Source organism: Martes martes, assembly GCF_963455335.1.
Source record: "Martes martes genome assembly, chromosome: 7".
Taxonomy (NCBI): Eukaryota; Metazoa; Chordata; class Mammalia; order Carnivora; family Mustelidae; genus Martes; species Martes martes.
The window spans coordinates 133,716,422-133,731,416 of NC_137894.1; the positions used below are offsets into that span (position 1 = coordinate 133,716,422).

Here is a 14,995-nt window from a genome sequence, read left to right on the forward strand (position 1 = left end):
TTTAGCTTCCTCGGGTATTCAAAGTTAAAAAATAATGAATGTTATTTATTTTCAAAATATAATAGATTCTCATGGTACAGAGGACAAAGGGTACAGCAGAAGAGAATTCGTTGAAAAATAAACCTTCCTCTCACCCCTGATACCCAATCAACTTTCCTCCCAGGAGACAAAGAAAGTGCTCCTCAAGAGATAAGCTCCACCCATAAAAGATGTTTTACACATATGATAGCATATACGAACACAATTTTTTTCCCTTTTTATTTATTTATTTATTTATTTAATTTTTTAACTTAACATACATTGTTCAGATCTTGGAGCTCATTTCCTATCTCTACGTTAGAGCTTCTGTGGTTTTTTTAAACAATTGCATAACATTCCATTGGTTGAATATACCCAGATTTTTCTTTCTTTTTTTATTTTAATTGATTTTTAAAAAATTTTTATTGTGTTATGTTAGTCACCATAAAATACATCATTAGTTTTTTGTTGTTTGTTTGTTTGTTTTTGGTATTAGACAGAGCTCACATGTAGGCAGAGAGGCAGACAGAGAGAGAGAGGAAGGGAAGCAGGCTCCCTGCTGAGCAGAGAGCCCGATGCAGGGCTCAGTCCCAGGGCCCTGGGATCATGACCTGAGCCAAAGGCAGAGGCTTTAACCCACTGAGCCACCCAGGCTCCCCACGTCATTAGTTTTTGATGCAGTGTTCCAAGATTCATTGTTTATGTAGAACACCCAGTGCTCCATGCAATACGTGCCCTCCTTAATACTCACCACCAGGCTCACCCATCCCTGAACCCTCTCCCTTCCAGAACTCTCAGTTTGTTTCTCACAGTCCACAGTCTCTCATGGTTCATCTCCCCCTCTGATTTCCCCCAATTCACTCTTCCTTTCCTTCTCCTAATATCCTCCATGTTATTCCTTATGTTCTGCAAGTAAGCAAAACCATATGACAATTGACTTCCTGTCCTTGGCTTATTTTACTCAGCATAATCTCTTCCAGTCCCATCCATGTTGATGCTAAAGTTGGGTGTTCATCCTTTCTGATGGCTGAGTAATATTCCATTGTATATATGGACCACATCTTTATCCATTCGTCTGTTGAAGGGCATCTCGGCTCTTTCCGCAGTTTGGCTATTGTGGACATTGCTGCTATGAACATTGGGGTCCATATGGCCCTTCTTTTCACTGCATCTGTATCTTTGGGGTAAATACCCAGTAGTGCAATTGCTAGGTCATAGGGTAGCTCTATTTTTAATATTTTGAGGAATCTCCAAACTGTTTTCCAAAGTGGCTACACCAACTTGCATTCCCACCAACAGCAGAAGAGGGTTCCCCTTTCTCCACATCCTCTCCAACACTTGTTGTTTCCTGTCTTGTTAATCTCTGCCATTCTAAATGGTGTAAGTTGGTATCTCAATGTGGTTTTTATTTGAATCTCCCTGATGGATAATGATGATGAACATTTTTTCATGTGTCTGCTAGCTATTTGTATGTCTTCTTTGGAGAACACCATACACAAAGATAAACTCAAAATGGATGAAAGACCTCAATGTGAGATAGGAATCCATCAAAATCCTGGAGGAAAACATAGACAGTAACCTCTTCGACATCGGCCACAGCTACTTCATTCAAAACACATCCCCAAAGGCAAAGGAAACAAGAGCGAAAATGAACTTTTGGGACTTCATCAAGATAAAAAGCTTCTGTACAGCAAAGGAAACAGTCAACAAAACAAAGAGGCAACCCATGGAATGGGAGAAGATATTCGCAAATGACACTACAGACAAAGGGCTGATATCCAAGATCTATAAAGAACTCCTCAAATTCAACATTCAAAAAACCAGATAATCATGTCAAAAAATGGGCAGAAGACATGAATGTGGCAAGATTTTTCAAATCAATTAACATTTAACTCATTTCCAGTATTTGCTATTATACAGACAACGCTATAGTTAATAACTTTGTATATGTCATTTTGCCTATGTGTAGGCAAGTTTGTAGTATAACTTCCTGAATGTGGAATTGCTTTCTAAAAGAGAGTGTGTGTTTAGGGTTCCCTGGGTGGCTCAATGAGTGAAGCGTCTGCCTTTGGCTCAGGTCATGATCCCAGAGTCCTGGGATTGAGCCCCACGTCAGGCTTCCCTGCTCAGCAGGGAGCCTGCTTCTCCTTCTCCCTCTGCCTACTGCTCTATTTGTGCTATCTCTGTGTCAAATAAATAAATAAAATCTTTAAAAAAAAAGAGAGAGAGAGAGTGTATTCTTAATTTTTTAATTGAGATGTAACATAGATGCAAAAAAAAATTAACCAATGTTAAATATAGCATTTAAGGAACTTTTACATATGTATCCACACCTCCTATCAACACCAAAGTCAAGACGTAGAACATTATGAGCACCGCAGAAGCCTCCATTGTGACAACTTCCAGTGAACCACTAGACTTCTAGTCAATATCTGCTCCCCTCCTCTAAGGTAACTACGATTATTTAACTTCTATAATCACAGGGTAGCTTGGCCTGCCCTTCATCTTCGTGTAAATGGGATGATCAGTCTGTAGTCTTTTGAACTGGCTTCTTTTAACTCGACACTCTGCATTTAACCCCACTGGGTCTGATTCATCCATATTGTTACAAGTAGTTACAGTCTCCTCGTTTTCATTGCATGTGCTTTTCGCCCAGTTACAGACCAGACCCGGAACTGAACCAAGGTGAGTTTGTTTCTTGGAGAGTCCCAGATACACCAGGTGGAGTTGTCGTACAAAGTGAACTTTATTTGCAGCAAATAAGGAGATCACAGGCAGTCGCTTCCAAAGCCATGACTCCCACGGAGAAGGTGAATGGATACCTTTTGTTTAGGGTTAGGATGAATATTTAGATAGGGAAGCCTTGTCATCATATGTAGATGATGAGCATGAGGTTGTGTGCATGGGCCTTAAGAAAACCTGCCTATATAGGCATTGCATGTAAATGGGCCTGAGGCTCTCCTTGGGTGGAGATTTTGGTTCTATAATGAGGTAAAGGTAATTATAGGTCATTCCAGGGGTCACACCATGGTCCATCCACATAGGTGTGAGTGAGTCAGTGGTTTAGCTCGAAAGCTCTGGGTGGTCTGGGCCAGCTGGAGATCTTGTCAAGTAGTCCCTATCACTGAGGGGTGTGTTTCAGGTTTCACTGCCCGTTTAGAGGTAAGCTGGAAAGAGCTTAAGGAAAAATGTAAGACAAAAGGAAGTGAGTACAAGCAGGCGGGGAGTAGAGCTCAGGTCTCAGGGGCTAGCTGGTGTTTAGTATTAAAAGACAGAGCCCGATTTTCCAAAGTGGTTCTACCACTTATACTCTTGTCAGAAATGCCTGCATGTTCTAGAAGATCCATGAATTCATCAGTACTTGGTATTTTCTTTTTCCTTTTTTTTTTTTTAAAGATTTTATTTATTTATTTGAGATAGAGCAAGAGAGAGTGAGCATGGCTGGCAGAGGGGTGGGGGGAATGTTGGGGAGAAGGGAGAAGCAGACTCCCCGCTGAGCAGAGAGTCTAAACTGAGAATGTGGGACTCGATCCCAGGACCCCAGGATCATGATCTGAGCTGAAGGCAGACACTTAACTTACTGAGCCACCCAGGTGCCTAACCATCCTTTTATACTTCAACCATTCTGGTAGATGTACAAAGGTATTTCTTTTTTTTTTTTTTTTAAGATTTATTTATTTATTTATTTGTCAGAGAGAGAGAGAGAGAGAGAGAAGCGAGAGTGAGCACAAGCAGACAGAGTGGCAGGCAGAGGGAGAAGCAGGCTCCCTGCCGAGCAAGGAGCCCGATGTGGGACTCGATCCCAGGACGCTGGGATCATGACCTGAGCCGAAGGCAGCTGCTTAACCAACTGAGCCACCCAGGCGTCCCTACAAAGATATTTCATTGTGATTTTAATTTGCATTTCTCTGATGACTAATAGCTTTTTCCAGTGCTTTTGGCCAATTATGTATTTTCCCTTGTAGAGTGCTTATTTACTAGTCCATTTTTGTTAGGTTGATTGCCCTTCCTCATTGATTTGTCAAAGTGCTTTACCTATCTTGGGTACAAATCCTTTTCAAATATATGTATTATAAATATCTTCTCCCAATCTTTGGCTATCTTTTCACTCTCAGTTTGTTTGCTTTTTTTTTTTTTTTATGGAAAGCAGTCCTTAATTTTAACAAAGCCCAAATTATTAATCTTTTCTTTCATAGTTAATATTTTGTGTGTGTCTTTTAAAGGGTTTTTTTTTTTTTGTCTCCCTCAAGCTCATAAAGATGTTCTCGTTTTCTTGTAGAAGCTTTATTATTTTCCATTTTACACTTTGATCTGTAATCCTTTTGGAACTGACTTTATGTATGGTGTAAAGTAGGAGTGTTTTAGTCCATTTGGGATGCTATAACAAAAATACCATAGATTGGGTGGTTTATAAATAACAGAAATTGGGGTGCCTGGGTGGTTCAGTCTGTTAAGCATCTGCCTTCGGCTCTATTCGTGATCTCAGGGTCCTGGGATTGAGCCCCACATCGAGCTCCCTGCTCAGCAGGGATTCTGCTTCTCCCTTGCCCCCAAATAACAGAAATTTATTCCTGACAGTACTGAAGGCTGGGAAGTCTAAGATCAGGGCACTAGCAGATTCGACGTCTGGTGAGAACCTGCTCCTGCTTCATAGACAGCTATCTTCTCATTATAACCTTACATGGTGGAAGGGGCAAGGGAACTCTCTGGGGACTGTTTTATAAGGTCAATAATCCCATTTATGTGGGTTCTGCTCTCAAGGCCATAATCACTTCTCAAATTCCCCAACCCCAAATACCATCACATTAGGGATTAGAATTTCAACATATGAATTTTAGGGGTGCCCATTCAGTCTATAGCAAGGGGATAAGATTCATTTTTATCCCATGTGGATATCGAACTCAGCAAGGGGCTTGTACATTTTAAAATTTTGATGTACATTACTACATTTTAAAGATTTTATTTACTTGAGATAGAATGAGAGAGAGAGAGAGAACACGAGATGGGGAGGGTCAGAGGGAAAAGCAGATTCCCCGCTGAGCGGGGAGACTATTGTGGGACTCCATCCTGGGACTCCATCCCGGGATTACAGGATCATGACCTGAGCTGAAGGCTAACAGAGGCTTAACCAGCTGAGATACCCAGGCGCCCTGATTTCTCTCCACTCTTGCCAACACAATATGAATGTATGTTTGTGGGTTTTTAAAATTAAACATTTGGCTGTGGCCAAAACAAAACAAAAGCAACTAACTGAGATCGCAAATTTACGACCACTAAATCTGGTTCAATTATTCATTTCATAAACAAAGCCTGGAAAGTGGGGCATTTTGCTCAAGTTCACACAGCTAGGAACTAGAACTATGATCAGAACCAGGGTTTTCTTACTTTCAGCCTAAATATATTCTAGTTCAATATAATCTTTTTTTTTTTTTTTGGTCTGATAAAATTGAGGGCCAGAGAGATTAAGGCACTTGAAACTAACTGGCAGCCAATAAGAATCCAGATCACCCAATTTCTGCCTTCTTATGATACTGTCTCAGTTCGTTGTACATTATTAGTCATTCATTACTCAATATGTCAGAGCATCTGCCTGTGCCTTGTACTTTCCTAAGCCCTGCTAATAGAGCCACAGACAACAACGATAGTCCTTGCCCTTCTTCACGTAATCACACTTGTGTAAATGCTATGAAGAAGAAGCATAAGGTGGAAGAAAAAGTATAGCAGCTGTGTGATGCCAGTCACCTGGGAGTCACTCCCTACATGGATCTTATATTTTTATTGTTGGTGGAGTCAAACACTCTGAGTTGTTAGCGTAACTGGTTTATTAGGAAGTCCCAGCTCACTGGGGACACCGACAGGAAGTAATTCCATTTCTTCATTCCTTCTCTTCGACTATACTTTTGATTTGTAGGAGATCCCATTTTTCCCTCTGAACGATAGCTTCCTTGAGATAATCTTGCCAGATTCTATAACTTTCAGCCACTTTCAGTTATTGGAACAGACTTGCCCTGGTATTTAGCATACAGTTCTGTTTACTTCTTCACTAAGATTCGAGTTACCACCTGGTGTCATTCCCTTCGGATTGCAAGATTTCCTTTAGTATTTATTATACATTATGTTTTTATTATTATATATTATTTACTTATTATATATTATTTATACAATTATATTATTATTACTCTTTATTTCTCATAAAGCAGATCTTCTATCCACAAACTCTCTCAGTGTTTGTTTCTGTGGGAGTGTCTTTATCTTGACGTCGTTTTTGAAGGATCATTCTATTAGAGAATTCTTGTCTGACAGCTTTTTTCCCCCTCAGCGCTTTCAATATGCCATTCCACTGCCTTCTCTCTTCCACTGACTTCCCCATTGCTCCTGATGTGACATCAGCTTTTATTCTCGTGCTGTGTATGTGATGAGTCATTTGAAAGTCAGGCTGTTTTCAAGACTGCCCTGTCTTTTATTCTGCTGGGTTTTCTAGTGTCTCCTCCATATCTGTGTAAGGCTTCATGCTGAGGCAGGATGAGTAGACAACTAGGGCCATCTCAAGAGTCTTCTGAGCTTAAATAGCCTTGCACACAGCCTCCCAGACCACCAGTGCATGTGGGAGCTCATCAAAGTCCATTATAACCATCTCTGGTTATACTAAACTGCTAAACTTCTAGGAAGCCTTCTTGTTGGTTGTTGGACCAAGCAATATGGCAACCGCAGCAGCTGCAATGTTGGCATTCCAAACGGAGGCTTCCCCTTGGTCATGAGGCTTTTCTGGCTCCACTCCAAATCAAGCTGCCTTCTTCGGCTGCAAAGCTGCTGGTTTCCCTAGTTTCCCAGCCTTTGTAGGACAATCTCCATCAAACTGGAGGGGGAGACTGGGAATTGTTCTGGGCTAAAATGTCATACACTCTCACTCTTCCTACCCAAAGTTTAGTAGTTTTACTTGAATAAATGCTCCTTAATTTGTGTTATGCCTGGGATTGATTTCCAGGGAGTTGAAAAAAAAATTTTTAATGGCAATTTTGTCCAGTCTCATCATTGGGGAGAGGATTTGGTGAGTTCTTCACTCTGCCATTCCAAAAGTCACAATATAGTTTGTTTAAATTTTATTCTTTTTATTCTTTTTTTAAAAAGATTTTATTTTTTTGTCAGATTGAGAAAGAGAGAGAGAGAGAGCGCGCACAAAAATGGGGAGTGGCAAGCAGAGGGAAGAAGCAGGCTCCCTGGGTTCATAACCTGAGCAGGAAGCAGACGCTTAACCAACTAAGCCACCCAGGCATCCCTAAAATTTTATTCTTAAGCTCTTTTCAAAGTTATCATCCCTGGTCCCTGGAGCAAACCAGCTTGGTTGCACTAGAGATTTAGAGCGGAGTCTGGGGTCTCCATCTGGTCTTCACATGCCTTGTCATCTCTCTTTTTCAAGGAGTTAGCTCCTCTGGTCCATGAGGACAGGGAGGACGGGAAAAGAAAAAAGCAAATTTTCTTACCTACTGGACAAAGTTGTAACCTCTTTCTCTTAGTTGTGCTGTTTCTCTGGCTAAGCCAGCCTGGCCCCAATGAGTTCAGAGTGGCAGATTTCTATATGCTGACCGTCTTAGGGAGTACGTGTGAAAATTCTGGAAACATTCTTTTGGGGGTTTCCAGAACGGTGGAATATGCTAATTCCTGCTAATTACATTTGACTGCTAATATATTTGATATGGCTCTGCTTCAACTTTTTTCATCCTCACCCCTTCCATCGTCTGCAGCCACACTAACCTGGTTTGAATCCCAGATGTACGACTTACAAGCTGCGTGCCTGAGCAGCTGCACCCTAGCTTAGTCAGCTAAGGTGGGTGATAGTCTGGTGAGGTCAAAGAAAAGACCCAGAGACAGTAATTGAGATGTAGGTTTACTGGGGTAACTCACGTACGGCGAGTCCAGGAGCAGCCAACTGGACAAAGCATCCGCTGCTGGAATCTACACGCAGCAAGTTTTATATAAAAGCAACTTAACTTAGCAATTATCAGTGGCCCTTCCCTTCTTTGCATGACCAGCATTTCTGAGGAGATCAAGGCCTGCCACCTAGACACTCTTCGTTGCAAGGGAGACACTCTGGGTTGGCCACCCCCAGAGCCCCGACCTTGAACACTGAACAACACATTCTGCTGCACATTCTCCTTGACGGGAATATAGACAGAGGACAAGATCTCCACATTTTCAAGATAGTGATTAACGTGGGCATTCAGGGTATGTTTGCACCACCTAGCTAGCCCGCGTGTACCATACAGTGACCATGGGAAAGGAACTAAACCTCTCTGAATCTCAGCGTCTTCATCTGTGAAATGGGGCTGTGTATTAATCATATTTCATTCGGTAAGTCTGTGTAGGATACAGCCCCAAATTCCAGTGGCATCTAAAAAGCAAAGGTTTATTTTTCACTCCTATGACCTGTTAGAAGTGGGCTGCTTTAGCGTGTCTTTTTCCTTCCAGGACCCAGTGGGTGGTAGCAGCTCTATATGTACTAGCCATTCTCACGAGAGAGGAAGAAAATCAAGAGAGCTGATGGAAATACAGAATGGCTCTTAACACTTTGGCTCAGATGTGGCAGAAGGCCTTCTGTTCCCATTCCACTGGCCAAAGCAAGTCACATGATCAAGCTTGACATCAGTGAGGCTGGTGAGGACACTCTGATAGGAGGCATTGCGATCCCCTGGCAACAGGTAGTGATGTATAATCCTTAATAGGAAGAGCTATTTAATAGTTGGGGGGAAAGGCCACCTATCACAGGATAGTAACAGCACCTCCCTAACAGTGGTTGTAAGAATGAAATGAGGTGAAGCATGTCCAGTGTGTGACAGTATTCTGCACTTAATAAGGGCTCAAGAACTGTTACATAGTATTATTATTCCTGCTGCTGCTAAAAGTTTTCCATTCACTAGACTGGGCTAAACCGACTTGAGAAGAGAAAAGGGAGTTGTAATCACTCCCAATATTCAATTGGAGAAAATAAAACACTGAGTCTAAGGGCACAGGCTTTGGAGTAATATGAACTCCTCATGATCTTAGACAAGTTACTTTACCCTCCCTGAACCTTAATTTCATCAACCTGAACATGGGGATCCCTGGGACTATATTGTGGGCTTGTCATTAGGGGCAAATTAGCCTAAGCCTGTGCACTATAGTGGGAGCTGAGTATTTAATTACTGAATGTGGATTTTAGGCTAATTTCAAATACTCAATCAACTGTATGCATAACATAACTACAACATGGCTAGATAGACCCTTTGCAGGTCTTTTCCACCTTTTGGGTCTCAGCTCAAATGTCACCTCCTCGGAGAGACTTTCCCTGATCACACCATTTAAAGTGTTTCCCCCACCGCTTAAAATCGTCTCGTTCCATCATTGGTTTATTTAATATCTGTCTCTGCCACTAGAAAGGGAGCTCCGTGAAACCAGGGAAATTGTTCTGGATTCTCATCTCCTCGCCTGGGTCCTCAGCATCCTCCTCCGTAAAACTGACAGGCGAAGCAGGAAGAGGGAAAGGAGAAGGCGGTCTGGTCCACCTGGGTCTCACGCCCCGCCCAACTCAGGCCTCAAATTCCTTGGGGGCGGGCCACCGCCTCGGTCACCCACTCGCGCTGCAGCTGGGTCCCGCCCCCCATGGTGGGCGTGGCCTACAATGTTATGCCCACCGCGTGCGGGCCCTCTCCGCGGGAAGAGAGCTACGTCACACGCTCCAGGCGGAAGAAGGGCGTGGCCAAGAGCGAGGCCCCCGCAGCCGCCGGCGCCGCCGCCTGAGCCGCTTTCAGGTGGCTGCTGTCCGTCCGGGCCGCTCAGGCAGCTCAGAAGTCACTCTGTTTTGGGGTCCTCGCCGCCCTTCCACGTCTCCCGGAAGAGTAGCCGGGCCGCCGCGGGGCCGGGGCCGGGACCAGGTTTACTCTGCGGGGCCCCGGAACCAGGTTTACTCTGCCGGGCCCTCTTGCCGCCCGCTGCTGAGTTGGGGGGCGGCCCGGGAGGGCGACGAGGCAGCGTGCAGCCCCTCCGCAGTACTCAGGTGAGGCGGCAGCGTGAGCCCTGCTGGCCGGACGGGTCCGCCTAGGGCGTTAACGGCCTTAGGCGCGGGGCTGGCCTCCCCTCAGCGGAGACTCTGGTCTCTCCGCTTTGGGGGGGGCTAAGAGAGGGGACAGGAGAACCCCCTGGGGCCTCAGCAGGTGTTGTTTGGTGCCCTCCCATCTCCTCCCTCCCCCGCCCCAGTCTGGTTTGACCGCTGCTCCCGCTCCAGGGGCTCCGCGAGCGGGGTGGGGAGCGAAGTGGGGGTCTGTAACTCCTCTAGCTGGGGTCCACTGATGACAAACTCCCTAGGACCCACCGGCTGACCCCAGCCTCCCTTCCTCTGTGTTGACATCTGGCCTTCGAAACAAGTCCTGCCACTGTTGTCCGTGGACCCCTCCCCATGCCACTACTGCCACCCGCTCTTCGCCTCCGTGTGGGCCATTTCTTGGGGGCATTCTTGAGAAATTACTTGAGGGCACTGCACCTCTGAAGTCCGCTGGAGTTTGTCACTGGGGCAAGTGCCTGGGACCCATGTTTGTATTTAAATTGGGTAATCAATATTAAGGCACGGGGTTTTGTTTTAAAGCCCTAGTAACTTTAAAACGGGAGGCGAGATATTAATAAGAACTAATAATTAATGAGTGTTTAATTGCTTCTTTAGTAAGGGTCGTTTGCCGCCCAGTCACCACCACTGTCTACTTGAGAATAATACTTTACATCTGTAGGGAGTTTTACATGTTACAGAGCATTACACCTCCATTTGATGACACATAAACTGAAATACACAGGCATATTATTGTCCCATTTTGTATGGAGCATGTTTAGAAGGTGAACTTTCTTGAGGTTATTCAGATCCTGAGAGGCTAGATGAGAAGGGCAGGAGTTCAAAAAAAGTGGGTTTGGCTGACTTAGATTTGAGTTTCTCAGCTGCCACCTACTCCCCATTTGTGGAAAAAAGGATATTGCTCCTGACCACATAATGTGGTTGTGAAAATGATGTGTGATTAAGATAATGAGACAAGAGAATATCAATAAACCATGAAGGGCTGTGAGGGAAAAGCATAGCATATGAACAGAGAATGATACGACCTAATCTAGATGGAAGGAAAAAAAAGAGCTGTGTTTTGGAGCCGAAGACTTTCAAGTGGAGACTAAGAACAAGAAAGAGTTAACAGTGAAAGAACATTCCAGGCAAAAGAAACAATGTGCACATTCAAGAAATGGATGTTGACTTTTTTATGTAGTATACTTCCATGTCTGTAAGGACTAATTACTTCATCATTCTGATTAATTCTGGCACACCATAAGCATTCAGGTCTATTTATCAAATAAATGGCTATGCAGCCTTTTTTTTTTTTTTTTTACTTCTGAACTTAGCCAATGTGCACATAGCGGGTACTGAGTATTTAAATTATTGTAGGTGCACTTTACACAGGTTATGTACACCTAAATTATCCGTAATAGTGCTGCATTTTAACATGAAGACGGATTTAGTCTTCATGTTAAGTGTTAGTTCATGTTAGTTCACGAACTAACATGTTAGTTCATGTTAGTCAGGAGTTTCTTCGGGTTTTAGCACCTTAAAGCAAACTAAAGGAAATTGTTTTTATTTGGCTGTACTGCAATTTTGCCATATTGATGATTTGCTATTTGAATGCTTTTTACTATATTAACATTTGCCTTTTGTTGAAATAGGAGTTGTCATGGTAGTGATAGGTGTAATGATTATGGTGAAAGAGCAACTTCTAAAATGATGTCTGCCATGTGTCAGGCGTTTTGCAAAGAGCTTTTTTTTTTTTTTTTTTTTACATAATTTCATCTTAAAACTGTCCTATAGTGTAGTTTCCTCATTTTCTATATAAAGCTGCTCACTTTCAGTGAAGTAATTCGTTGAAGGTTACATAGTAAGAGGCAGGGTTCAGCTTTCAGTCCAGGACTGTGTGACTCCAGAGTCTGGTCTTAACTGCTATACTCTGCTCTTAGGCCATATTGATCCCATTATGTCCCTTTTACAGGTTCACCAATAGGATTTTTCTGCTCCCATCATGTCTTGGTTTGCGGATCTTGCTGGAAAGGCAGAAGATCTTTTAAATCGGGTTGATCAGGGGGCGGCAACAGCTCTCAGTAGAAAAGAGAACAGCGGCAACGTCACCTATAACAAAAATGCTGACTATCCTGAACTTCAGCAAAATACGGATTTGACTTACCAGACTGGATCTAAAGCTGCATATATTTCCTCAGCAGCTGATAACATTAGAAATCAGAAAGCCACTCTCTTAGCTGGCACTGCGAATGTAAAAGTCGGATCGAGGACATCGGCGGAGGCTTCCCATCCTCCTGAAAATGCATCTCTTCCTAGGCCTTCATCCCAGTTTGTTCGAAGAAAAAAGTCAGAACCCGATGATGAGCTGCTGTTTGACTTTCTTAATAGTTCACAGAAGGAGCCTACTGGGAGGGTGGAAATCAAAAAAGAAAGAAGCCGGACCCCTGTTCCTCCGAGTTCTCGGACAGCAAGTACCAGCTCTGTGACCACCAGCATAACCGCCGTCAAAGCCACAGAGGAAAATCCTTCTGGGAGCCAAAGCGATGGTAGTTAATTGGCCCTCTGTTTCTTTTAGAGTTAAGCAAATTGGATGTGTTACCCTAGTCTAAAATGTTTCGGTAGTGTTTCTCATCCTCTGTTTTGTTACCTTTCCCCCCTGGTGTAAAGGCAGTCTCTGCAGCGTGGTATAAACTAGGGAGACGACTTGACATACTATTAGTCAGCACAGTTATAATAGGGACCTTTAAATGCTGTTGGGCAACTTTACCCAGACTAGCATCTAAGAAGTTCTGTCCAGAATGATTTTCTAAGATATTTTGAAATACAGAAAGAACAGTTTTAAAATCTGGAAGAAAACATAGTTTTGGATTTGGGACTATCTCATATCATTTCTTTCTGGGATTATAAAATAGGAGGCTGTACTTCACATATATTTTGGATTGTGAGAATTGTGTGTGTGTGTGTTTTTCTTTCCCCCTTGTGTCCCTGAGACGTAAAGCTGAGAGACTGAACTTCAAGTTGAAGGGTTGAAGGCATTGACCTGATAGTGAAGTAACAGTTTAGAGTTCTGGTGTTCAGTTGTTTAATTTGCTGTGAAGTTACTCTACGTGTGTATCTTCTCACCTGCAGAAATGAGGTTAGCATGGTATTGTGGCTAATTCAAGTACCTACTAACCATTCTAAAGGTTTTATTTATTTATTTGTTGGTCAGAGAGAGAGAGAGAGAGAGCGAGAGAGAGCATGAGCAGGGGGAGCCGCAGGCAGATGAAGAAGCAGGCTCCCTGCTGAGTAAGGAGCCTGATGCGGGACTTGATCTCAGGACCCTAGGATCATGACCTGGGCTGAAGGCAGACACTTAACCAACTGAGCCACCTAGGCATGCCCTTACCATTTTAAAATAGCAATATGCATGGCCGGTTCTTGCAGAGATTCTTTGTATAAAGTTGATGAATGGAAGCTTGTTATTTTCTTAAATGTTACAGTGTCTCCCACAGTCTTGGCTGTTGGTGAATAAAAATCTGTCTTGTATCTTTGAGGTTAAAGTGGTGCAGACGCAAGTGTTTGGGGCATTCAAGACCAGATCATGCAGTAGCTGTTGACTAATTATGTACGCCCACACGGCTTAATTTCTCTCAACAGGGTCTGATGGGTTAGACAGACATGTAAACAGATAATTTACATGTATATTAGTATATAGGATAGTAAGTATAGCAATTGTGACATGGTTAGAGTATTGTGGAGGCACTAAGGAAAGTAACTAATTATTTGAGGTATTTAGGGAAGGATTCACGGGGTCTATAACTTGAGCTGGGTCTTAAAGAATGAGTAGAAATTTTTCAGGTGAAAAGAAGAGGGGTTGGAAATCTATTATCTCGGCATCTAGCATCATTCGTTGAAAATATTTCCTTTCCCTTTCAATCTTCAGTATCACCCCAGGCATATTATCAAGCATCCATCTGTACATCGCTCTGTTTCTGGGCACTTAATTCTGTTTCATTGGGTTGTCTGTTTTTGTGCCAATACCACGCTATCTTTTTGTTTTAAGAGTTTATTTATTTATTTGACACAGAGGAAGACACAGCAAGAGAGAGAACATAAGCGGGGGGAGTGGAAGAAGAAGAAGCAGGCTTCCTGCTGAGCAGAGAGCCCGATGTAGGACTCAGTCCCAGGACCCTGGGATCATGACCTGAGCCGAAGGCAGCCAGCCAACAATTGAGCCACCGAGGCGCCCTGACCCATGCCACACTATCTTAATTAATGCAGTTTTATAGTGTTTTGATACCTCCTAGAGGAATTTCTCCCACCGGATCCTTCAAGAATGTTTTGGCTATTCTTGGATTTTCATCCATATTTTCATTCATATTTTCATCCATATTCATTTTAGAATTTGCCAAGTTTCACAAAAATTCTGTTGGTCTTTTCATTGGGAGTCCATTGCTTTTATATGGACGGTTAGTTGAGGGAGAATCAGTGTCTTTACAATACTGAGGTTTTTCACCCATTATAACGTGGTATAATCTCAATTCCATTTTTAAGTGTCTTTCACTAAGACTTTTATTGTTTTCTCCGTGAGGGTCTTGCATACTTTTTGTCGGATTTAGTCTTTGAAACTTTTAGGTGATATCTTTTTAAAATTTTTGCTTACTGTTGCTGATATATTGGCCTTTGACACACAGTAACCTACATAGCTCTTAATCTTCATATTTTTCTGTACATTCATTTAGATTTTCAACAGTACAGTATCTGAATAATGACAGTTTGGTTTCTTAACCTGTTTATCTTAAAAAAAAAAATCTTTTCCTTGCCTCACTGCATTAGCTTATGAAAACCAGTTTTTTATCTTTGTCTTCAACAGAAGGCTTTGGCTGTTTCACCAAATATAATGTTTGTGTAAGGTTTTTCATA

General features: G+C 42.8%; 1 protein-coding gene across 1 annotated transcript in view; it reads left to right on the forward strand.

The window, feature by feature from the left end:
* The first annotated feature begins 9,874 nt into the window (after positions 1 to 9,874).
* The window catches only part of GOLGA5 (golgin A5), a 31,989-nt gene continuing 26,868 nt past the window's right edge, over positions 9,875 to 14,995 (forward strand). Inside the window, exons 1-2 of the mRNA XM_080807766.1 lie at positions 9,875 to 10,048; positions 12,063 to 12,636. Of these exons, the coding sequence (XP_080663892.1) occupies positions 12,093 to 12,636 (544 nt within the window). The 5' untranslated portion in view covers positions 9,875 to 10,048; positions 12,063 to 12,092. The remainder of the gene's footprint in view (positions 10,049 to 12,062; positions 12,637 to 14,995) is intronic.